This window comes from Oncorhynchus mykiss, chromosome 18 (assembly GCF_057628025.1).
Source record: "Oncorhynchus mykiss isolate SJ-2025 chromosome 18, ASM5762802v1, whole genome shotgun sequence".
Classification (NCBI taxonomy): domain Eukaryota; kingdom Metazoa; phylum Chordata; class Actinopteri; order Salmoniformes; family Salmonidae; genus Oncorhynchus; species Oncorhynchus mykiss.
The window spans coordinates 34,716,719-34,740,188 of NC_143039.1; the positions used below are offsets into that span (position 1 = coordinate 34,716,719).

Sequence of the window (23,470 nt, forward strand, 5' to 3'; positions counted from 1 at the left end):
GCCAACAACCTCCTTCCCTCAGTAAGAGCATTGAAGATGGGTCATGGCTGGGTCTTCCAGCATGACAACGACCCGAAACACACAGCCAGGGCAACTAAGGAGTGGCTCCGTAAGAAGCATCTCAAGGTCCTGGAGTGGCCTAGCCAGTCTCCAAGACCTGAACCCAATAGAAAATCTTTGGAGGGAGCTGAAAGTCCGTATTGCCCAGCGACAGCCCCGAAACCTGAAGGATCTGGAGAAGGTCTGTATGGAGGAGTGGGCCAAAATCCCTGCTGCAGTGTGTGCAAACCTGGTCAAGAACTACAGGAAGCATATGATCTCTGTAATTGCAAACAAAGTTTTCTGATGTATCAAATACTTATGTCATGCAATAAAATGCAAATGTATTACTTAAAAATCATACAATGTGATTTTCTGGATTTTTGTTTTATATTCCCTCTCTCACAGTTGAAGTGTACCTATGATAAAAAATTACAGTCCTCTACATGCTTTGTAAGTAGGAAAACCTGCAAAATTGGCAGTGTATCAAATACTTCTTCTCCCCACTGTATTTCAAGGCCTACATTCAAATTCAGTGCCTCTTTGCTTGACATCATGGGGAAATCAAAAGAAATCAGCCAAGACCTCAGAAAACAAATTGTAGACCTCCACAAGTCTGGCCTGAAGGTACCACATTCATCTGTACAAACAATATTACGCAAGTATAAACAACATGGGACCAAGTTCTGTCTCCTAGAGATGAACGTACTTTGGTGTGAAAAATGCAAATCAATCCCAGAACAGCAGCAAAGGACCTTGTGAAGATGCTGGAGGAAACGGGCACAAAAGTATCTATATCCAAGGTAAAACGAGTCCTATATCGACATAACCTGAAAGGCCGCTCAGCAAGGAAGAAGCCACTGCTCCAAAACCACCATAAATAAGCCAGACTATGGTTTGCAACTGCACATGGGGACAAAGATCGTACTTTTTGGAGAAATGTCCTCTGGTCTGATGAAACAAAAATAGAACTGTTTGGCCATAATGACCATCGTTATGTTTTGGAGGAAGAAGAGGGATGCTTGCAAGCCGAAGAACACCATCCCAACCGTGAAGCACTGGGGTGGCAGCATCATGTTGTGGGGGTGCTTTGCTGCAGGAGGGACTGGTGCACTTCACAAAATAGATGGCATCATGAGGTAGGCAAATTATGTGGATATATTGAAGCAACATCTCAAGACATCAGGAAGTTAAAGCTTGGTCGCAAATGGGTGTTCCAAATGGACAATGACCCCAAGCATACTTCCAAAGTTGTGGCAAAATGGCTTAAGGGCTACAAAGTCAAGGTATTGGAGTGGCAATCACAAAGCCCTGACCTTAATCCTATAGAATATTTGTGGGCAGAACTGAAAAAGTGTGTGCAAGAAAGGAGGCCTTACAAACCTGACTCAGTTACACCAGCTCTGTCAGGAGGAAAGGGCCAGAATTCACCCAACTTATTGTGAGAAGCTTGTGGAAGGCTAGCCAAAACGTTTGATCCAAGTTAACGAATTTAAAGGCAATGCTACCAAATACTAATTGAGTATGTAAACTTCTGACCCATGTGATGAAAGAAATAAAAGCTGAAATAAATCATTCTCTACTATTATTCTGACATTTCACATTCTTAAAATAAAGTGGTGATCGTAATTGACCTAAGACAGGGAATTTCTACTAAGATTAAATGTCAGGAATTGTAAAAAACTGAGTTTAAATGTATTTGGCTAAGGTGTATGTACATTTCCAACTTCAACTGTATGTGTTTGGGTAAAATGAACATTTGTTTTATTCTTTACTACTGACAACATTTCTCCCAAATTCCAAATAAAAATATTGTCATTTAGAGCATTTATTTGCAGAAAATGACCACTGGTCAAAATTACAAAAAAGATGCAGTGTTGTCAGACCTCGAATAATGCAAATAAAATACATTTATATTCAGTTTTAAACAACACAATACTCATTTTTTAACTTAAGAGTTCAGAAATCAATATTTGGTGGAATAACTCTGATTTTCAATCACAGCTTTCATGCGTCTTGGCATGCTCTCCGCAAGTCTTTCACATTGATATTGGGTGACTCCACTCCTGGCGCAAAAATTCAAGCGGCTCGGCTTTGTTTGATGGCTTGTGACCATCCATCTTCCTCTTTATCACATTCCAGAGGTTTTCAATGGGGTTCAGGTGTGGAGATTGGGTGGTCCTCCATCCACACCTTGACTGACCTGGCTGTGTGGCATGGAGCATTGTCCTGCTGGAAAAACCAATCATCAGAGTTCGGGAACATTGTCAGAGCAGAAGGAAGTAATTTTTCTTCCATGACAACCTTGTACGCGGCTTGATTCATGCATCCTTCACAAAGACAAATCTGTTCCGATTCCAGCCTTGCTGAAGCATTCCCAGATCATCACCAATCCGCCACCAAATTTCACAGTGGGTGCGAGACCTGGAGAGGCCTACAAGCCACAGTGTCTCGCACCCACTGTCAAATTTGGTGGAGGATCGGTGATGATCTGGGGGTGCTTCAACAAGGCTGGAATCGGGCAGATTTGTCTCTCCATCAGCACCGGCCTGTACCCTACCTGCTCTAAGCTCTCTCCTGGCCCCTTACACTTAGTCTGAATGTGTCCTGCTAGGTGACCTAAACTGGGACATGCTTAAACCACCTGACCAAGTCCTAAAGCAATCTGCTGTCTCAGCCACTGCCTATCAGCAAGGGTAAAATCGCAGCCATTACGAACGTAATCGCTCCTCTTTCACCCCAGCTGCCAAATGAACCCTGATTCAGATGACCGTCCTACCCATGCTAGATTACGGAGACGTAATTCATAGATCGGCAGGTAAGGGTGCTCTTGAGCGGCTAGATTTTCTTTATCATTCGGCCATCAGATTTTCCACAAATGCTCCATATAGAACAGACACATCACTGCACTCTATACTCTTCTGTAAACTTGTCATCTCTGTATACCTGTCGCAAGACCCACTGGTTGATGCTTATCTATTAAACCCTCTTAGGCCTTAGTCCCCCCCTATCTGAGATATCTACTACAGCCCTCATCCTCCACATACAACACCCGTCCTGCCAGTCACATTCTGTTAAAGGTCCCCAAAGCACACACATCTCTGAGTCGCACGTCTTTTCAGTTCGTTGCAGCTAGCGACTGGAACGAGTTGCAACAAACACTCAAACTGGATAGTTTTATCTCGATTTCTTCATTCAAAGACTCAATCATGGACACTCTTACTGAAAGTTGTGGCTTCTTTGCGTGATGTATTGTCTCTACCTTCTTGGCCTTTGTGCTGTTGTCTGTGCCCAATAATGTTTGTACCATGTTTTGTGCTGCTACCATGTTGTGTTGCTACCATGCTATGTTGTCGTCTTAGGTCTCTATGTAGGTGTCGTGTTGTCTCCCTTGTCGTGATGTGTGTTTTGTCCCATATTTTTATTTGATTTATTTTGAATCCCAGCCCCCGTCCCCGCAGGAGGCCTTTCGCCAGGCCGTCAAATAAAAAAATTGAAGAATCATGCATCTGTCTCGAAACAGGGGCAGCGGGAAAAAATACATATTTTGTGCACTTAAATAGCAAATGGAGGATGCTTTTCACGTGATTTAAGCTGATGGGAGAAGCCTAATTACCGTGACATGGAATTTGACTCCCTTCATGACCGCTAGGTGTTGCGGTAATACGGTCACCGCAACAGCCCTAGTCACAACACACAATGGCTAATATAGCACACTGTTTTCCAGGGCTACCGTGGCACGTATTGTAAAGAAGTTCTGTAAAAAAGTATTGGTGTATTTAAGTGTCAGTTAGGCCTACACCAATACTTTTTTACAGAACTGCTTTACATAACTTGCCACAATAGCCCTGCATCTGAGGATTTCTTCTATATATAAAGGCTACTGAAAATGTAAGACATGTGTCCCAACCTTACATTGGATCCCCCTGTCAGATTCCCATCACCTAAGAGCCTCATGTGCACCAACAAGTTCCTCCATGGCTTGCCCCCTCTGACCTGCTCTGCCCCCCTCCTGCGGTCTTCTGTTCCTCAGACTTGGACTTCTCACCCTTCATATACAAAAGCTATGGGTGTGACAAGATTGCATGCGACTTAGGAGTGAGGAAACACATTGAGGATCAAGTTAGTTGATACCATACAGGCTTATAGTAGCCAAATCAGGCCTTGTAGGTGTTTAATTTGAGCCACCCCAAAAACCGTCCAGTTTCTCTTCGCACAAATACTCTACTGAGCACCAGAACACAGTCACATTAAAACATAGGTATATTTAATTTCAACTGTATAATGCATACATATGATTCGTTTAAATAATTCATCTGAAAACAATCAGTGGTGCTGAACTTCTATGGAATAATTTACATAAAAACATTTTTCATCTGATTTCAGTGACCAATGACTTGAAGAAAAAAAAAGACCACCAGACAATTCCCAATGGCATTATTTATTTTTGTGAGTGACTGATTCCATCCCTTCCAGCTATTTGCCGTTAAATAATATATAAAAAAGACAATAAATACAGCTGGGCATAAAATAAGATGAGTACATAGACGAGCACTGATATATCATAGTCTTCATATATCATAGTTTTCCTGACCAGTTAGACACCCTCGTACACACCGAGGACACATGGAAAGACAGGCCCATGTTATGTTGCTGTAGGATCGGGCAACTACGTTCTGTATGTAGATTCTGAGTGTGGGGGGGGGGTTCTCTTTCATTAAGATGGCCAGATAGAGGGAACAATCGTCCTGCCTTTCGTCCTGGCGGTGAGCACTACTTTCTGTTTGTGGGATTATGCTAGATACAAGCCCAGAGGTCGAGGAATACAGGACAGGAGTATAGCTGAGGGGGTGTGCTAAGGCCTCAGGCCCAAAGCCCTCATCGGCCTCCAGTAGATACCTACCAACCACACCGACAGACACAGAGCAACAAACAGAACTTGACCGGCGACACAGTACAAAAATAGGTCAATAAACCAACGTCAATCGCATTTACACAAGCGAATTTCCACTCCTTCTAAATTGTTGTTTTTGTTAAAAGAATTGTGCTATGATAAGAAAGTGCTCTCCCTGACAGTTACCGTAGCAACAGCGAATGTCTGAAAAAAAAAAATGAAAAAAAAAGAAGGTCAGACACCACATTTACTAAACATAGAATTTACCTGCTCAGCATTCAAGTAAACCACAAAGTCATACAGAACACATGATGGTAACACTTCAAAACAGACGGTCACTTTCAGAAAAAAAAGTCACTGAAAACAACCAAGTTCAATTTCATCCCATTGTTCTCAGATTTCACCAATACTTGAATAAGTGAATTTCAGTGAACCTTAAAACCTGAACAACAAGAAACAAGGCAAAAATAGGTCCTCTTCCAGAGCCAAAAGCATGTGTTCGTTAGTACTCAGATTAAGTGCATCTCGCACCTGCTCGAAAACAAAAATATTTTACCTCTAACCTATTCCTTCGAGACAATTTGTTTTTGGTGCAGCCTTTGCACACAGTCAGTCAGTACAGTGATTCCTCTGGAATAATATGTACATATTGAACAGTTTGTACAGTGGCCAGGGTGGCGCTATGACTACAGCAAAGGATAGAGGATTCAGCAGGGTTTGGGGGGCAAGGGGCTGAAAGTGAGTGAGGAGGAAATATGAAGATGATATTGCCCACACACACACACACACAAATTAACTGGCTCCGCTCTTTCCTTTCATCTATCACAACTTGCCAGACACACACCAACCAATACAAACAACCACAAACCGAAGCACCCCTGTCCAAACACAGTGTGTCCATGTGTGCCTCATACAGAAGGTTGTGTTGACGATCAGTGGAACCAGCAAGCCAGTCACAGGTGCGTGGGGGGGTTCCACCGAGCAAGAACCAATAAAAGAGCTAGTATTACAGGTACACCAAACCCTCTTCTCTGACAGTGGGGGGAGAGAGGGGTATTTTCATATGAGAATTCAGTGAATACTGAAAAAGATTGACAAGTTAAAAATAGAGCAGATGGAACTCAGGCCAGAACAGGAGCAGGGCCAGTGGTCGCCCAGCAATGAGTCCTGAGAGGAGAGCCAGTGTCAGTTCTCTGCCGCCATGCCACGTCCCGGTTCCAGAACCACAGCCAGGAACCAAACCACAGAGGTCCAGGCGTGGTGGGGGCACAGCGAGGGGCGGGGGCAGCGGCCCACAGGGGTCATGTGACGTTAACCTCCATCACGTGGTCGTCAGTAACAGGCAGCACCAGCACCTGCCGCCCCTGGCTCCAATAGAACACCTGTCCCGGACTGAAGGGCTCCAGCCGGGGCATGGGCAGACCCCTCTGCTGCTCCCCACTGCCCACCGAGTGGATGCTGCCCCGGCTACGGATGCTGGCCGTGTCGCCCTGGTCGTCCAGACCTTTGTCCAGCAGGGACATGGTGTCGTTCTCTAAGCAGCTGTCTGTGAGCAGCCAGAGAGAGAGAGGGAGACGAGCGCATGTGACCGAGTGTGTGTGAGAGAGAGAGTACAACACATGCTGTAATAACGCTTGTAAGCAAATAATATAAACAGCGTATAAGAGGTTGACAAAGACGGCACAAAATATTGACCACCATTTTGTTAAGTAATGGGAGACATGGCTACGGACTGAGCTTAAGTATCGTTCTGCAGCTGTGGGTTACATACCTGTGTCCGGCTGAATGGCTGGAACGGCACTGTGGGGCAGGTACTTGAACACTTTGATGTTGGGGAAGGGCAGGTGCCCAGCGAACAGGGGCATGACCTCCATCTGAACCCTGTGTGTGGCGCTGGCAGCCACGGGCATGGACACCACCCCCGAGCTCTTGCCACACACCGCCCAGTTACTGCTGTTGTCCACCACTGCAGACAACACACACCAGGGTAGATAGGTAAATAACGGACATGGACGGACACACACACACCTTCCCGTGTCCTACCTTCATACATGAGCTTGGTGGTCCTCAGGCCCTCTATTTCTGTAGACTCCTCCTCCTCCCCTTCAGTCTCGCTGGGCTCTGCCTGCCGTGTGATCGATACCTCGAGGCCACAGAGGGCGCCGGTGCGACAGTGCTGGTCACCAGACGACGGCAAGATCTCGGCTTTCAAGCTGTAAAGGGTCTGGAGAGGAGGGTTTAGCAGAGTCCACGGTTAGCAACATTGAACAATGTTCGAGAACCAGAACGGCGTTTGTTTGTGATGAGAACAGGGTTGTGTTCATTCGTTTTGCAATGAAAAACAAAAAATATGTGTTTTTCTTTCATGTGGTGCCTAATGATGGGGACCCAGAGCTGGGTCTTGAGTATACGCACAGAGACCCGGTCCAGCTGGAACTCGTAGCGGTAGGGTTTGAAGGCTGTGTGTGCGTCAGAGGCGGAGACGGGCGCGAAGCTGGCGGAGAATGCACACTGCAGGCACAGCGGGAGGTGTTTGGCCCAACGCATCTCCCACAGGCAGAAGACTGACTGCTGACTGCACACCATCTGAGGCAAAGAGGATCCGAACAGATGAGTGAGTGAGCGAGTGAGTGAGGGATGAAGTGTGTGTGCACGGTCAGTTACTCACCTGTTGTGTTTTAGCATTGAATGAGAGCAGCTCCACCGGGATTGTGGGCTGGCGCTCTGTGAGGACCGGGTCCGCCAGCTGGAAGTTTGTGTCGGACACGTTCTGGAGACACACCTGTATATACTTCCTGTGTGACCAGTCAGAGGAGTCAGATTCTCAACGTCACCATAGATTCCTTACTAAATGACTGAGCAGACACGTCAATGAATAGACACCGAGGGCTCAGCTATTTATTTTTTGGGGCATTTCAAATCCTGTAGACGAGAAGGTATATTACCCAACGCAGGTTCCAAATACTGCAATTGGAATTTGCATTTGGTGCATCACTCAGTAAATACATTTTAAAAAGGTTCAAATGAAATCATGCTGTATTTTTTTGCACACATCTGTGACTGTGCGTGACAAAAATGTTTCCCCATACAGTAAAAGCAGATGGAGTGTCTCCCCTACCTTTTCCCAGCAGAGAGTATTGAGTGCTTGGCTTTGAAAGGGACATAGAAGGTGAGGGATATGAGCGTGGAGTAGATGGACCAAGGACAGTCGATGGAGACCTATGGAGAGAGAAAGAGTAAACATCTGTTAGGCATGGTCATGTTCATTAGGGCACAGCGTAACAAAACACTTTCAAACATTTTGAGGCGGAATACTCATTGGACAAATCCAGGTAGTCCCTACGTTTCAGTCTGTTGTCTTCCGTTGGGAGCCTAATGAACATGACCCAAATAAATGACATAAAGGTGGTCCTGGGGTTCTATAGGTTAGGAGGACAAACGGTCTTCTAACCTTCTGGTCGATGTGGATCATGCCACTGTCTGCCTGACTGTGGCTCTTGGGCCGGTGGCGAACCTCGCCATTGGTGAGACGCTCGATGTCGGGCTTGAAGGGCGTGGGGGGGATGTGGCACAGCACCTCCAGCTGGAACTCCAGGGTGTGGTAGGGAGGGGTTGGGGGCAGGGAAATGCTGGTCACCTTCTCCGATGACTGGACAGAAAGAGCACGCTCCCCCACGCGCTCTGCAAAGAGATGGAGAGAGGGTTCGAGAGAGCGAGAACAGAAAATAGTTAGCAACAGCATAAGTAGGGAAAGGCAGTCAGCATGGAACGCTAAAGGTGTCTCCCCCTAAGGACCGAGGGTCATTGATCTCCATGGTAACCCCCAGACCTGCCTGGGCTAATATTAGTGATTGGAAGCAGTGTCTAGTTAAACAAAAGGTGTGGATTGCAGTCTCTCCCCGTCTATAGACTACTTTCAATGTAACGAGGAAAATTTGTTCATCTGGATGAACTATCCCTTTAACCTCTCTGACCCTTGACCCAGAGTGGATGGAAGGAAGGCTGACCTCCCGTGCTGGACAGGATGGTAGCAGAGCAGCAGCTAGAGTGGAGGATGGGCATGGAGTCTGTATTGCTAAGCTGCAGCGCGTCACCCTTCTTCACATTGTAGTGGCCTGTTGCTATGGTGAACTTCACCTTCTGGGGAATGCCTGCCAACAGGTTGTCTGAAGGGCAAACACAGATACACACAGTTACACAGTCACAAATGTCAAAATACAAGGATGACCCAGTCCAACAGGCAGTGATTAGCATCCATTGTTTATGGCAAAAGAGGGGGACAGAGGGCCAGACAGACAGACCTGAGAGGGGCTCGATGGTGAGCTGAGGCTCCTGGGAGTAGACCTCGTACTGCACCACAGGGTAGATGTGAGACTGGACAAACTGGACTCTCCCCACGCTCCCGCACAGCTGACGTAACGTGTACGAGCCCGGCTCTCCAGTCTAGAGAGAAAAGGGCGAGAGAGTGGAGAGAGGGGGAAGAGAAAAAGAGAGACCGACAAGGAGTGATAAAGTGACACTTGACCTCTAACTGACAGCGTTCCCCATTCTGCTTTAATGGAGAGGACGCAAGGAGATTACAGATTTCTTTAGACCAATTGAAAATGATCCATGGGGTGGACTCGAGACATGACTGTTGATATTATAGGAGGCTGAAAAAACAAAAAACAAACGTACAGGGGCCGTGAACAAGATGCTGTTGTCGCCGGGCTGTAGCGTGATGTCGCGTGCCCTCAGCATCTGGGCCCCGTCGTCCACGGCAACCGCTGCCGGGAGGGCCCCGGCGGTGGGCGTGTCTAGGGAGGCTGAGCTGTCGTGGCGCCGCAGCAGCAGGTGCATGTTCTTACACACCACCCCCGTGGAGTTGAGCGAGCTGTCCGACGGGCTGCGGTCCTGCATTTCATAAAGCTCCAGTGCGGGGGGTAGCGAAGCGCCCATCCCGGCCCCAGCTAGGGAGCTTCCCTGGGGGAACAGGACCACCCCGTCCCCCTGGCCTTGTGGTTCCTGGCCTGTCCTCCTCTGGGTGCCACCCGCCCGGCCCCTCGCCCCGCCCTGCTCCAGGCTGAAGTGGAGAGTGGCAGCCAGCTGCTCTACCTGCACGGCCACAGGCATCAGGCAGCGCACGCGCAGCTCCAGCTGCAGGGCGGCACCCACGTGCACCACGGCGCCAGGCGGGCTGAACTGCATCTGGCGCAGCTGGGCAAACGCCGCCATGCTCAGAGCCACAGTCTGGTCTGGAGAGACGAGAGGAGGAAGAGGGGGATGAGAGAGGGAAGTGACAGAGGGCATGGCATTACATGGCAACATTGTGAAGTCAGAGTTATGTTGGTCTAGCCTGGGTGCCAGTCTTTCTGTTCTCTTATGGAATTGTTAGGCTTGACAATGACAATGGAGCAGGCAAAATGCACAAACAGATCTGGGGACCAGGCTAATGTTGATCAGTCTTGGGCGAAAAGCTAGCCGCTGTTTACATGTTTGACCAGTTTAGTTGGAAAGTCTCTCAGAAGTTCTTCCTGCATCAATGAGGACAAACAACTGACTGTTCCTGCCATGTCTCGAGTGTACGTGGTGTGTGTGTGTTCACCTGAGGGTGCCGGGGGCTGGCTGGCGAAGGTAAGGATCACCTGGTAGAAGTGCTTCCTCTCCTCCTCTGTCAGGTTGGCGTCGCCCGCCAGCAAGGCACTGGTCTGCAGGTAGCTGGCACAGTGAGTCAAGGAAACCTGAACTAGAAGATAGCCAGGTGTCTGTATCTTGACTATTTCAATGCAATGGGAGAGTGAAAGGAGAGAGAGAAAGCCTTCAGAAAGGATTCCCTACCGAGCATGCGGATTGGATAGGAGTAAAATAGTAGCCAACCTTCCTTTGTGGTCATTATTCACCTAGCTACCCATGATGAAAATCTTTAGTCCACCCACTCAATTAACAGATGACCTCTCAAACAAGTGACAGCACAGAAGGCTGGGTTGTGTTCAGTAGACACAAAATAGGGGAAAGAAATAATGCTCCGAAAAGGTATGAACCAGGGAGGTACCATCTTTCCAATAGGAGTCCCACGTTTTTGTTTTCCATTGAAAAAATGTAGCTACGGTTGGCCCTATTGAACATGACCCTGGGTCATATTGAATGTACACCAATGAAGACATTGTCCATGTTGAGAGCATCTAAACCGTGATGTATTAAGGATAAATTGTGGCTGACTGACCTATAAAATAACATTGAGCAGTTATTTATGATGCAAGGTGATTCGTAGTCAGTCTCGATTAGCCTTTAAAATTGGTTTCAATGTCGAACACGTCCACTGAGACTGATTGACATTGGGTCATATACACAAGGCACAGAACAGAAAAAAACAGAAGGAAACAGACAGGGACTACCTGAACTTGTCCAATGGCAAACACTTGTTTTGTTTTGCAACAGTGTGCTATAATGAATACGATCCTGTAGTGAGGTGGTCAGTGTGTAAACTCTGTCAAATCACGAGGTCAGTGATCTTCAAGTCAGAGCTCTAGAAAGTTTCCGAGTTGGAATTCTGAGTTGGATGACCATTCAAAACGATTTTTCCCCAGTCGGAGCTTGTCCCCCCCCCTCCCCCCCAGAGTTCCCAGTTGTTTTGAACGCAGCATTTTTGAAGGATACTCTTCAGTCTGCTGCAAGAGCTTCTGACACTCGGCCATCTGCTTCCGGGTATGAGTCACCTGCAGGCTCCACCCCTCTGCCACGTAGGACCTCAGAGAGTCATCAAGGAAGCCCTCTGCTCTCTCCGGGTCACCTTTCTTCCTACGCACACAAACCACACACACAGTTAACACAGTTTTTATTCATTTAGCATCAATCAATTAGAGCAACCCTATAATCTTTCATTCATTAGTCATTAGCACATTTAGCTGACTGGGGCTAATCATTTTTTCCAGCAACCTTCATCGTTTGAAAACTTACAACAGGTATACTACATTTAATCTAAATGATTCCCTCACTGGAAACACCATTCAGAGATGGAGAGTGGGAGGCAGAGGGCAGAGAGAACACAAAAAAAGATAGAGAGAAAGGCTTACATGTAAAACTCAGCTAGACTCTTTCCAATGAGCCGGGATGAGCGCATCCTGCCTATGGCTCTGTACATCTCCATTGCAGCATGAGACAGCTCCTGAAAAGAGGGAGGGAGGGAGAAAGGGTAAGAGAGTGGAATAGAGGGGGAGAGAGAGAGAGAGAGAGAGATAGGGAGGGGGAGAAGGCTCATCAGAGGACAAAGATGACATTCACTAAATAAGAATGTTTAGCTCTGTGATGGCTTTCTGCCCCAGTGCCTAAAGAGAGCAGGCCCGGAGGGCAATGGGGCCCAATGAACTAGATACCAAAACTATAAACAGAGGCACTCTGTCTAGGAAGTGTCCCACACACCCACACACAACATTATGAAGCATAATCAAAGCTCTAAACAAGGACTACTGTTACTGGCTACACCATTTTCCACCTAATCAACATGGCACTTACCAGATAGTGTTTTTCAAATGCCTCCACAGACGATAAGGCCTCATTGAGTTTTTTGTAAGGGCTCTGCAGGCTGTTGACTGTAAGAGAGAACACAGGAGAGACACTTAGACTATCTCTAAAGACCATTTCAGCTTTTTCCTTGGCGCAAAGAACTTCCAAGTCCTCACAATGATGCGTTTGCGTTGACAGTAAAAGTAACCCACTTCAACCTCAAACAGAGTCATCTGCACAACAGAGGGCTAAGCGGTTTTGACATGGCATACAACACAGCTCAACCATTATCAAATGACACCATCCAACATTATCCATTCTAATGCAATGCTCAGGTACTACTACTTTATAACTAAGGGCCTATTGTGAACCAACTGAGTCTCCAGCACACCTGTGTTAGCCTGCTGAGCTAAAGCCTAGGGCATTAGTGTGTGTAATACCCGTCTCTGGTCTCTCTTCCCCCAGGCCAGCCAGAAGGTCTACGGTGCGGTTTAGGTCCTCGGAGGTGGGGCCCTTCTCGGCCACCAGGCCACACAGGTAGCCCAGAGACTTTAGCTGGGAACACAACAACACACGCGTCACAACATACATAGGGCCACAATGACAAGCTGGAAATGGAATCTTACGACGATCACCAGAAAGTGTGTTATCAGAGTTTCTTGACCACGTAAAACCCCTCGGGCCAGTTTCGCAGACACAGATTAAGCCTAGTCTTGGACTAAGAAGCACTGATGCCTTTAGAACAGTGTAGGTCCGCAGGGTAGGGGCTAACATAACACAGTGTACCTGCAGTGGTGTGCGTTAAATCAGAGGTGCAGTCGGTACAGTGCATTCGGAAAGTATTCAGACCCCTTGACTTTTTCCACATTTTGTTACGTGACAGCCTTATTCTAAAATTGATTAAATAATTTTTCCCCCCAATAAACCTACACACAATACCCCATAATGACACAGCGAAAACAGATTTTAGAATTGATTGCAAATTCATTAAAAATAAAAACCAGACCTCATTTAGATACAGTTGATGTTGGAAGTTTACATACACCTTAGCCAAATACATTTAAACTCAGTTTTTCACAATTCCTGACATTTAATCTTAGTAAAAATTCCCTGTCATAGGTCAGTTAGGATCACCACATTATTTTAAGAATATGAAATGTCAGAATAATAGTAGAGAGAATTATTTATTTCAGCTTTTATTTCTTTCATCACATGGGTCAGATGTTTACATACTCAATTAGTATTTGGTAGAATTGCCTTTAAATTGTTTAACTTGGGTCAAATGTTTTGGCTAGCCTTCCACAAGCTTCTCACAATAAGTTGGGTGAATTTTAGCCCATTCCTCCTGACAGAGCTGGTGTAACTGAGTCAGGTTTGTAGGCCTCCTTTCTTGCACACACTTTTTCCAGTTCTGCCCACAAATTCTCTATAGCATTGAGGTCAGGGCTTTGTGATCGCCACTCCAATACCTTGTTGTTCTTAAGCCATTTTGCCACAACTTTGGAAGTATGCTTGGGGTCATTGTCCATCTGGAACACCCATTTGCGACCAAGCTTTAACTTTAACTGATGTCTTGAGATGTTGCTTCAATATACACACATAATTTCCCATCCTCATGATGCCATCTATTTTGTGAAGTACACCAGTCCCTCCTGCAGCAAAGCATCCCCACAATATGATGCTGCCACCCCCGTGCTTCACGGTTGGGATGGTGTTCTTCAGCTTGCAAGCTTTCCCCCTTTTTCCTCCAAACATAACGATGGCCATTATGGCCAAATGGTTCGATTTTTGTTTCATCAGACCAGAGGACATTTCTCCAAAAAGTAAGATCTTTGTCCCCATGTGCAGTTTCAAACCATAGTCTGGCTTTTTTATGGTTGTTTTGCTGAGCGGCCTTTCAGGTTATGTCAATATAGGACTTGTTTTACTGTGGATATAGATACTGGAGGAAACGGGTACAAAAGTATCTTCACAAGGTCCTTTGCTGTTGTTCTGGGATTGATTTGCACTTTTCGCACCAAAGTACGTTCATCTCTAGGAGACAGAACACGTTTCCTTCCTGAGCAGTACGATGGCTGCGTGGTCCCATGGTGTTTATACTTGCGTACTATTGTTTGTACAGGTGAACGTGGTACCTTCAGGCATTTGGAAATTACTCCCAAGGATGAACCAGACTTGTGGAGGTCTACAATTTGTTTTCTGAGGTCTTGGCTGATTTCTTTTGATTTTCCCATGATGTCAAGCAGAGGGGCACTGAGTTTGAATGTAGGCCTTGAAATTATTCCACAGGTAGACCTCCAATTGACTCAAATTATGTCAATTAGCCTCTCAGAAGCTTCTAAAGCCATGACATCATTTTATGGAATTTTCCAAGCTGTTTAAAGGCACAGTCAACTTAGTGTATGTAAACTTCTGACGAACTGGAATTGTGAGTGAAATAATCTGTCTGTAAACAATTGTTAAAAAAACTACTTGTGTCATGCACAAAGTAGATGTCCTAACCGACTTGCCAAAACCATAGTTTGTTAACCAGACATTTGTGGAGTGGTTGAAAACAAGTTTTAATGACTCCAACATAAGTGTTTGTAAACTTTTGACTTCAACTGTATGTATTCAGACCCTTTGCTATGAGACTCTAAATGTATTTATTTTTATTTAACTAGGCAAGTCAGCTAAGAACAAATTCTTATTTACAATTACGGCTTAGTCCGGGCCAAACCCTAACGACGCTGGGCTAATTGTGCACCGCCCTATGGGACTCCCAATCACGTCCGGTTGTGATACAGCCCAGAATCGAACCAGGGTCTATAGTGACGCCTCTAGCACTGAGATGCAGTGCCTTAGACCGCTGCGCCACTCGGGAGCCCAAGCGCATCCTGTTTCCATTGATCATCCTAGGAGATGTTTCTACAACTTGATTGGAGTCCATCTGTGGTAAATTCAATTAATTGGACATAATTTGGAAAGGCACACACCTATCTATATAAGGTCCCACAGCTGACAGTGCATGTCAGAGCAAAGAGATCGAAGGAATTGTCAGTAGAGCTCCGAGACAGGATTGTGTCAAGGCATAGATCTGGGGAAGGGTACCAAAAAAAGCACACTGTGGCCTCCATCATTCTTACGTGGAAGAAGTTTGGAACCACCAAGACTTTTCATAGAGCTGGTCACCCAGCCAAACTGAGAAGTTCTTCTGTGGAGATGGGAGAATCTTCCAGAAGGACAACCTTCTCTGCAGGACTCCACCAATCAGGTCTTTCTGGTAGAATGGTCAGACAGAAGCAACTCCTCAGTAAAAAGGCACATGACAGCCCACTTGGAGTTTGAAAAAAGGCACTTAAAGACTCTCAAGACAATAAGAAAACAGATTCTCTGGTCTGATGAAAACAAGATTGAACTATTTGGCCTGAAAGCCAAGGGTCACGTCTGGAGGAAACCTGGCATCATCCCTACGGTGTAGCATGGTGGTGGCAGCAACATTCTGTGGGGATGTTTTTCAGCAGTAGGGACTGGGAGACTAGTCAGGATAGAGGGAAAGATGAACGGAGCAAAGAACAGAGAGATCCTCGATGAAAACCTGCTCCAGAGCGCTCAGGACCTCAGACAAGGGCGAAGGTTCACCTTCCAACAGGACAACGCATGAGTGGCTTCGGGACAAGTTTCTGAATGTCCGGGAGTGGCCCAGCCAGAGCCCGGACTTAAACCCGATCGAACATCTCCAGAAAGACCTGAAAATAGCTGTGCAGCGACGCTCCCCTACAACTTGACAGACCTTGAGAGGATCTTCAGAGAAGAACGTGAGAAACTTCCCAAATACAGGTGTGCCAATCTTATAGTGTCATACCCAAGAGGACTATGCTGTAATCACTGCCAAAGGTGTTCAACAAAGTACTGAGTAAAGGATCTGAATACTTACAGTACCAGACAAAAGTATTTGGACACACCTACTCATTCAATGTTTTTTCTTTATTTTTACTATTTTCTACATTGTAAAATTATAGTCAAGACCTCAAAACAGCTTTGCACACGCTTGGCATTCTCTCAACCAGCTTCAACTGGAATGCTTTTCCAACAGTCTTGAAGGAGTTCCGACATATGCTGAGCACTTGTTGGCTGCTTTTCCTTCACTCTGCGGTCCAACTCATCCCAAACCATCTCAATTGGGTTGATGTCGGGTGATTCTGAAGGCCAGGTCATCTGATGCAGCACTCCATCGCTCTCCTTCATGGTCAAATAGCCCTTACACAGGCTAGTGTGAAAATGTCTAAAAAACTGTTTTTGCTTTGTCATTATGTAGATTGATGAAAACATTTTATTTAATAAATGTAATCAATTTTAAAATAAGGCTGTGCAATAACAAAATGTGTAAAAAGTCAAGGGGTCTGAATACTTTCCTGAATGCACTGTATACGTAGGTAGGTAGGGTACCTTCTCTGTGGCGTAGGTCCACAGGCCGACAGTGTGGGAGCAGTTGGCCTCTAGCTGGGCGCGGTCGCAGCAGCCCTCGATCCTGTGCAGCACTTCCAGACAGCTGAGGAACACCCAGCAGTCCAACGCCCCCTGGACCACAGACACCTACACACACAGGATGAGGATCTCTAGATTTACATTTTATATACTTTTTTGAGTCCACAAACCTTCTCCATCTGCACCCCACACACACAAACACACCGCTCATACACAACCCAAAGCCAATGTATGACACCAAAATTAATGTTTCCAACCAAACTTTTTGTTGTCAGGAGGCAACAGAGTTACACAATGGTAGGGGAAACACTGGAATGTGCATGGCCAGAATCAGAGTGTTTGAGGGGATCAGTTTGAGCAAGATGAGGTGCACTGCAGAATAGTTCATCTTCATCACATAATGAGTAGTAATTTGGGACCGAAGGTGATTCTTATGTCAGCAGTTTGGCCCAGTCGGACTGCAATACAGTACTCAAAAACACACTATACCTCGAGCAGGCGCAGCTCCTGGACACAATTGTGCAGCAGCTCCAGGGCTCGTTGGGTGACCTCCCAGGGCCTCTGGAGGAAGATGAGCAGGGTGCACTGGCGGGAGAAGAGGTAGCTGCGCAGGTCCAGCAGGCTGGCCTCACCACGCTGGATCAGCTCGCGCTTCTCCATGTCGATGGGCCGCCGCAAGAGCAGCCCGCTCCAGCGCTTCACCGGGGCACAGAACGAGCCCAGCCAGTTGGCCCCGTCTGAAAGACACAACATAGAAAGAGACACAACAGACATGGACACAATAATAAGATTTTGCCCTGAGTAGTACAGTAAACATACACACAAATAGGCCTATAGTACAGGTAGGCAGGGCTCTACGCTGACCTTTTTGCAAGGAGCACGTGTGCACCTAAGTTGAAAAATGTAGGCGTACATGAATACATTTTGAAGCACAATTAAATATTTTGGGGAGTAATAAAGCTGGAATACTTCATTTCTTAGCACACTGGTGCTGCTAAATAAAAATTCTAGATCATACGGCTAAATATTTAGGCGGATATGCATGTAAAATGGTCACACTGTAGAGCCATGGTAAGGGTAGTAAACAATGCCACTACCTCCAGCCCCAAAATTGAGGACATACTGAGTGAAGAGAGCGTCCAGCTCGTCATACTGGACCAGAGCATCCTCAAACTGCTGCAGCATCTCAAACACAAAGGCCAACTCCTCCTGCACAACACACACACACCCCCATTGGTTAAATAGGTTACAACTGCTTCCCCTGCCGTAGAGCATGGATGATTGACAGGCGGTGGGAGGGACCCACCTGCACCATGAAGTAGTCGCAGAAGCTCCAGCCGGGCTCGGTGCGTTTCTCGCGGAGCGTGCGCATGTCATCCTCGAAGCGGCCCAGGTTCTTGGTGAAGGACATGAGCAGCAAGGTGCGCAGCTTAGTCAGGAAGGAGCTCCACGAATCCTGGGACCGAGACGACTCCTTCAGAGGGTCAGACAGAACCACACACCTGAACCATGTTGAGGGGAGAGAGAGAGTGGGGGGAGGTGGTGTTAGAGAGAAAAGTCCTCCTGGAGAGCCACACTCCTGCAGGCTTTTGCGCCATCCCTCATCTAACACATCTGATTCTACTAAATTAGTTGCTCAGGTCATTGATAAGATGAATCTGGTGTGTTACACAACAGAAATGGATCAGAAGAGAGCATGCCCGCCCAGTAGATCTCCAGGAGGGTCCCTTGGTAGACAAAATAGCTCGGATTCTGTTCTAACAAGACATAAGAGCGGTGATGTTGCCGACCTGTCGCTCTGCTTGTTGCAGAAGTCGTTGCGGATCTTGTCTACGATGGAGGTGCGCGGCAGGATGTTGGTCTTGTTCTTCTTCTTGGCTTCGCTCTCCACCACCACGATGAGCCAGTCCACCGAGCCGTGCAGCCGCAGGGTGCTCTGCCACCGCAGCATGTCATCCTTCACCGACGCCTTGTACATCTCTGTGTCCTGAGACACACACACGCACACACAGAGTGTACAAAACATTAAAAACACCTGCTCCTTCCATGACAGACTGACCAGGTGAAAGCTATGATTCCCTATTGATGTCACTTCTTAAATCCACTTCAATCAGTGCAGATGAAGGGGAGGAGACAGGTTAAAGAAGGATTTTTAAGCCTTGAGACAATTGAGACATGGATTGTGTGCCATTCAGAGGGTGAATGGGCAAGACAATTGATTTAAGTGCCTTTGAACAGGGTATGGTAGTAGGTGCCAGGCGCACCGGTTTGTGTCAAGAACAGCAACACTGCTGGCTCAACAATATCCTGTGTGTATCAAGAATGGTCCACCACCCAAAGGATATCCAGCCAACTTGACACAACTGTGGGAAGCATTAGAGTCAACATGGCCAGCATGTGGAACGCTTGACACCTTGTAGATTCCATGCTAGGGATACAAACTGACCCTCATTAAGCGGTCAACAAACAGTAAAACATTTTCCAAACAGTAAAATGACGTGCCCCCAAAAAATTATATCAGATCTGTATATAATGACGAGATGCTTATGTTCCCGCCCTAACAATGTGAGTCATCCCAAGGCGGGAAGGCTGGCGACAAGCTTAGGCCCAAAATAAGCCCATAGAAACGAATTGGACAGATTTTGGCTAAAGTGAAACCTCTCGCTTTGCCTCTTCCTCTCTGATACGATGCATGCATATAAGGACTGGCCATTTTTCATTAAGAGCTTAACGGAAACATGCAACAATAGCAAGCCTATCATCTTACTGTCAAAAGGCTATAGCCTATTATTGAACATGCAACTCCTGTAATGGAGGAGCCAATAAAACGTCATTTTCAAACATTTGCCAAAATGCAATTAGTGGAAAACACAGTTCAAAACAGCGTACCTAATGTTCCATATGTGACAGAGATGAAAATCTCTGTCAGAAACTTAGAAAGAGGGGGAATATAATAGCAACTACTATTGATGGCTTGCTACATGACTAGGATTGTGAAATTGGCTTATGGACAATGAAAGAAAGTTGATACGAAAACCATTAGAACAGGAGAGAAACGTTGGTTAACGGCATGACAAAGTCCATATAAAATAATTGCCTCCACGTTTCTATGGATGGATTTTCACAAGGCTACTTTGAAGCAAGGTAAGACATGCCTCATTATTTTAAGTGAAGTAAAACGGACAGGTTTCAAACAATTATACTGCCTCAAGCTCACATTGCAAAGTGGTGGGTGACGGGCTGATAGTCAATGGTAGACAGGCTACAGCCTATGCATCCAAATGGCCAATGGGAGGCGTGCTTTACATGTTGAGATTTAGAAATACAAATAGCATTAATACACCCATATAAGACGTGCACACAAACCGCTATTGGAGCGCTATTGGAGCTGACCAACAATGCCGGTCTGTCCAATATGTTCTTACTAAATCAAATAGTGACTAGCTGACTACTCACACAACAGTCTGTCCAGTATATGTGCAGGAAGGGGAAGGTGAGCAAGGCTCTATTTCCGTCCTTAGGAAGCAGCTCCTCTTTGAACTGAACAAAGTTGGCCTCGAGGTGAATCATCTTTGGTGCGCGTCCGTAGGACCTTCAGATGAGGAGACATTGGCATTGAAAACAAAGGAACTTAAAACAGTCAGCCACACACTCAAACAGGTACACACACAACTTTGCGGTGATCACACAGTTGCGCATGCCTGCACACACACATCTGATAGCGAATTGCAAACATCCCAATAGCTCACCTCCTCCACTCCATGGGCTCCTTGGGTAACTGCTGTGCCAGAGAGGTGTAGAGGGAAGTGAACAGGCTCTGGTCGCCAGCACCTGTGTGTCGGGGTTGAGAGACAGTAGTGAAGAGAGAGAGAAAGGGAAAGCAGACAGGTACTCTGCTTCCAACCAGCATCTTATTCCATTTTCAGGGATCAACAAGATCTGTGACTCTTTTGTTTCGTTACATTTTATTAGCTAGCCATCTAGCTAGGTCTCACTGCACACCTTAGGCTACATAATAGCGAACTACACTAGCTAGCTAGAAAATATGTTCTCGAAAGTACGTCCTGTCAGGGTATTGTCTAGGTTGCCTCTTCAACCTCAGGAGGCTGAATAAATTTGGCTTGTCACCGAAAACAACTGTAAGGCTCTCCAGAGGGTAGTGAGGTCTGCACAACACATCACCGGGGGCAAACTACCTGCCCTCCAGGACACCTACACCACCCGATGTCACAAGAAGGTCCAAACGATCATCAAGGACAACAACCACCCAAGCCACTGCCTGTTCACCCCGCTATCATCCAGAAGGCGAGGTCAGTACAGGTGCATCAAAGCTGGGACCGAGAGACTGAAAAACAGCTTCTAGCTCAAGGCCATCAGACTGTTAAACAGCCATCACTAACATTGAATGGCTGCTACCAACATACTGACTCAAATCTCTAGCCACTTTAATAATTAAAAATTGGATGTAATAAATGTATCACTAGTCACTTTAAACAATGCCACTTTATATAATGTTTACATCTCCTACATTACTCATCTCATATGTATATACTGTACTCTACACCATCTTGTCTATGCAGTTCGGCCATCGCTCATCCATATATTTATATGTACACATTCTTATTAATTCCTTTACACTTGTGTGTAAAAGGTAGTTGTTGTGAAATTGTTAGATTACTGGTTAGATATTACTGCATGATCGAGACTAGAAGCACTCGCATTAACATCTGCTAACCATGTGACCAATAAAATTTGATTTGAACTTGTCATTTATACATTGACAGTCCTCTGCTCAAACTTGAACAGCCAGCGCAGTGTACTACTTGTTGCTCTTCTTATACAGGCCTCGTTTGATTAGTAGCTTGTTAACTAGCTAGCTAAAAAATCACGAGCCGACTTTGTAAAATAAGAAAGTGAGGGGATGCCGAAATGCTGCATAAGGAATAGGCTATTTTATTGGCTAGTTAGCTACTAACTGTAGCCAAGCTAGCAAGCTATGCCCTTTTCAAAATTGTCAATGTAGGACTTCTGAAACAATCTTTAAAAACTGTATACGGTAGCTGGCTAGCATGCCGGTTAGACAACATAGATTATCTGCAGCGGCCACTGCATTGGTTGAGGTGTCACTCAGATTCACACCGCACAGCAACCACTGAGGTATACTGTAGGCTAACATTGCTAGCTAGCTAACGTTAACGAGACAACTCAAAGGTTAACTAACATGTCACAATCGGCTTGTTTTCCATTGTGTAGATTATTGGCGTTTCTTCATGGGTCTCCATGGATTCCGAGAGTCAACATTAGTCCTCCATTTGAAAGTGAACAATATCACTAGCGTTGTTATCAGAGCTGTACATTTCTGTTTGTATCGAATTTGGGCCTTTTTCCTCTTCCTTTTCATTTCCTGTATGTAGCTGACGACATCCGGCACAAAGTCAACGAGAATAATGCCGCGTTCATGACTTCATGATATGACCTCGTTTTTCTTCCCGAGTTCCCAGTTGTCTTAAAAGCACCATAACTATTATGTGTGTGTGTTGGAGTGTCAATATAAGTATGTGTGCATAGTCAGAACGAGTTTGTGCAAAAGCGGTCAATGCAGATATTCTGAGTAGCTATTTGGCTTACTATACTGAACAAAAATATAACACAACATGCAACAATTTCTACGATTTTACTGAGTTACAGTTCATATAAGGAAATCAGTCAATTGAAACAAATTCATTATGCCTTAATCTATGGATTTCACATGACTGGGAATATAGAAATGCCTATGTTGGTCACAAATACCTAAAAAAAAATGGGCCTCACTATGGGCATTCAAATAGCCATCGATAAAATGCAATTGTGTTCATTGTTCGTGGCTTGCCCATACAATAACCCCACCGCCACCATAGGGCACTCTGTTCACAATGTCAGCAAACCACTCATCCACACAACGCCATACACGTAGTTTGCAGTTGAACGTACTGCCAAATTCTCTAAAACGACAATGTTTAAAAAAAAAATGTATTTAACATTTATTTAACTCGGCAAGTCAGTTAAAAACAAATTCTTATTTACAATGACGGCCTACACCGGCCAAACCCAGACGATGCTGGGCCAATTGCACGCTGCACTATGGGACTCCCAATCACGGCCGGTTGTGATACAGCCTGGATATGTAGGTGGCCTATGGTAGAGAAATGAATATTCAATTATCTGGCAACAGCTCTGGTGGACATTCCTGCAGTCAGCATGACAATTGCATGCCCCCTCAAAACTTGAGACATCTGTGCCATTGTGTTGTGTGACAAAACTGCACTAAGAGGGATGTAAACACATTTGTGCGTATGGAACATTTCTGGGATCTTTTATTTCAGCTCATGAAACATGGGGCCAACACTTTGTATGTTGCGTTTCTATTTTTGGTCAATGTATTTGGCAATGTTGTTACTTGGGGGTAGAATCTTGGGTAGAAGCTGTCCAGTATTTACACGTGTTTTGTAGAAGGTGGGATTAGGGGGCAAGTGTTTAAACTGTGCAGTATTTAGCAATAATAATATGAGTATTGTAGCAGTGTGTGTGTGTGTGTGTGTGTGTGTGTGT

The 23,470-nt window shown here is 45.8% G+C and overlaps 1 protein-coding gene across 1 annotated transcript; it reads right to left on the reverse strand.

Annotated features, from left to right (window-relative positions):
- Positions 1 to 4,464: 4,464 nt before the first annotated feature.
- On the reverse strand, positions 4,465 to 22,359 carry LOC110495931 (trafficking protein particle complex subunit 10). Its single transcript, XM_021571461.3, has 23 exons — positions 22,104 to 22,359; positions 20,632 to 20,713; positions 20,339 to 20,474; positions 18,673 to 18,869; positions 18,189 to 18,384; positions 17,980 to 18,091; positions 17,372 to 17,619; positions 16,844 to 16,990; positions 12,856 to 12,970; positions 12,425 to 12,501; positions 11,986 to 12,077; positions 11,570 to 11,710; positions 10,518 to 10,630; positions 9,611 to 10,167; positions 9,235 to 9,376; positions 8,941 to 9,099; positions 8,385 to 8,614; positions 8,052 to 8,152; positions 7,602 to 7,728; positions 7,349 to 7,519; positions 6,977 to 7,157; positions 6,705 to 6,899; positions 4,465 to 6,479 (listed from the first exon to the last, which is right to left on the reverse strand). Exons 1-23 carry the CDS (start codon positions 22,162 to 22,164, stop codon positions 6,235 to 6,237), a joined length of 3,825 nt encoding a protein of 1,274 aa, XP_021427136.3. The 5' UTR covers positions 22,165 to 22,359; the 3' UTR covers positions 4,465 to 6,234.
- Between the last annotated feature and the right edge of the window lie 1,111 nt (positions 22,360 to 23,470).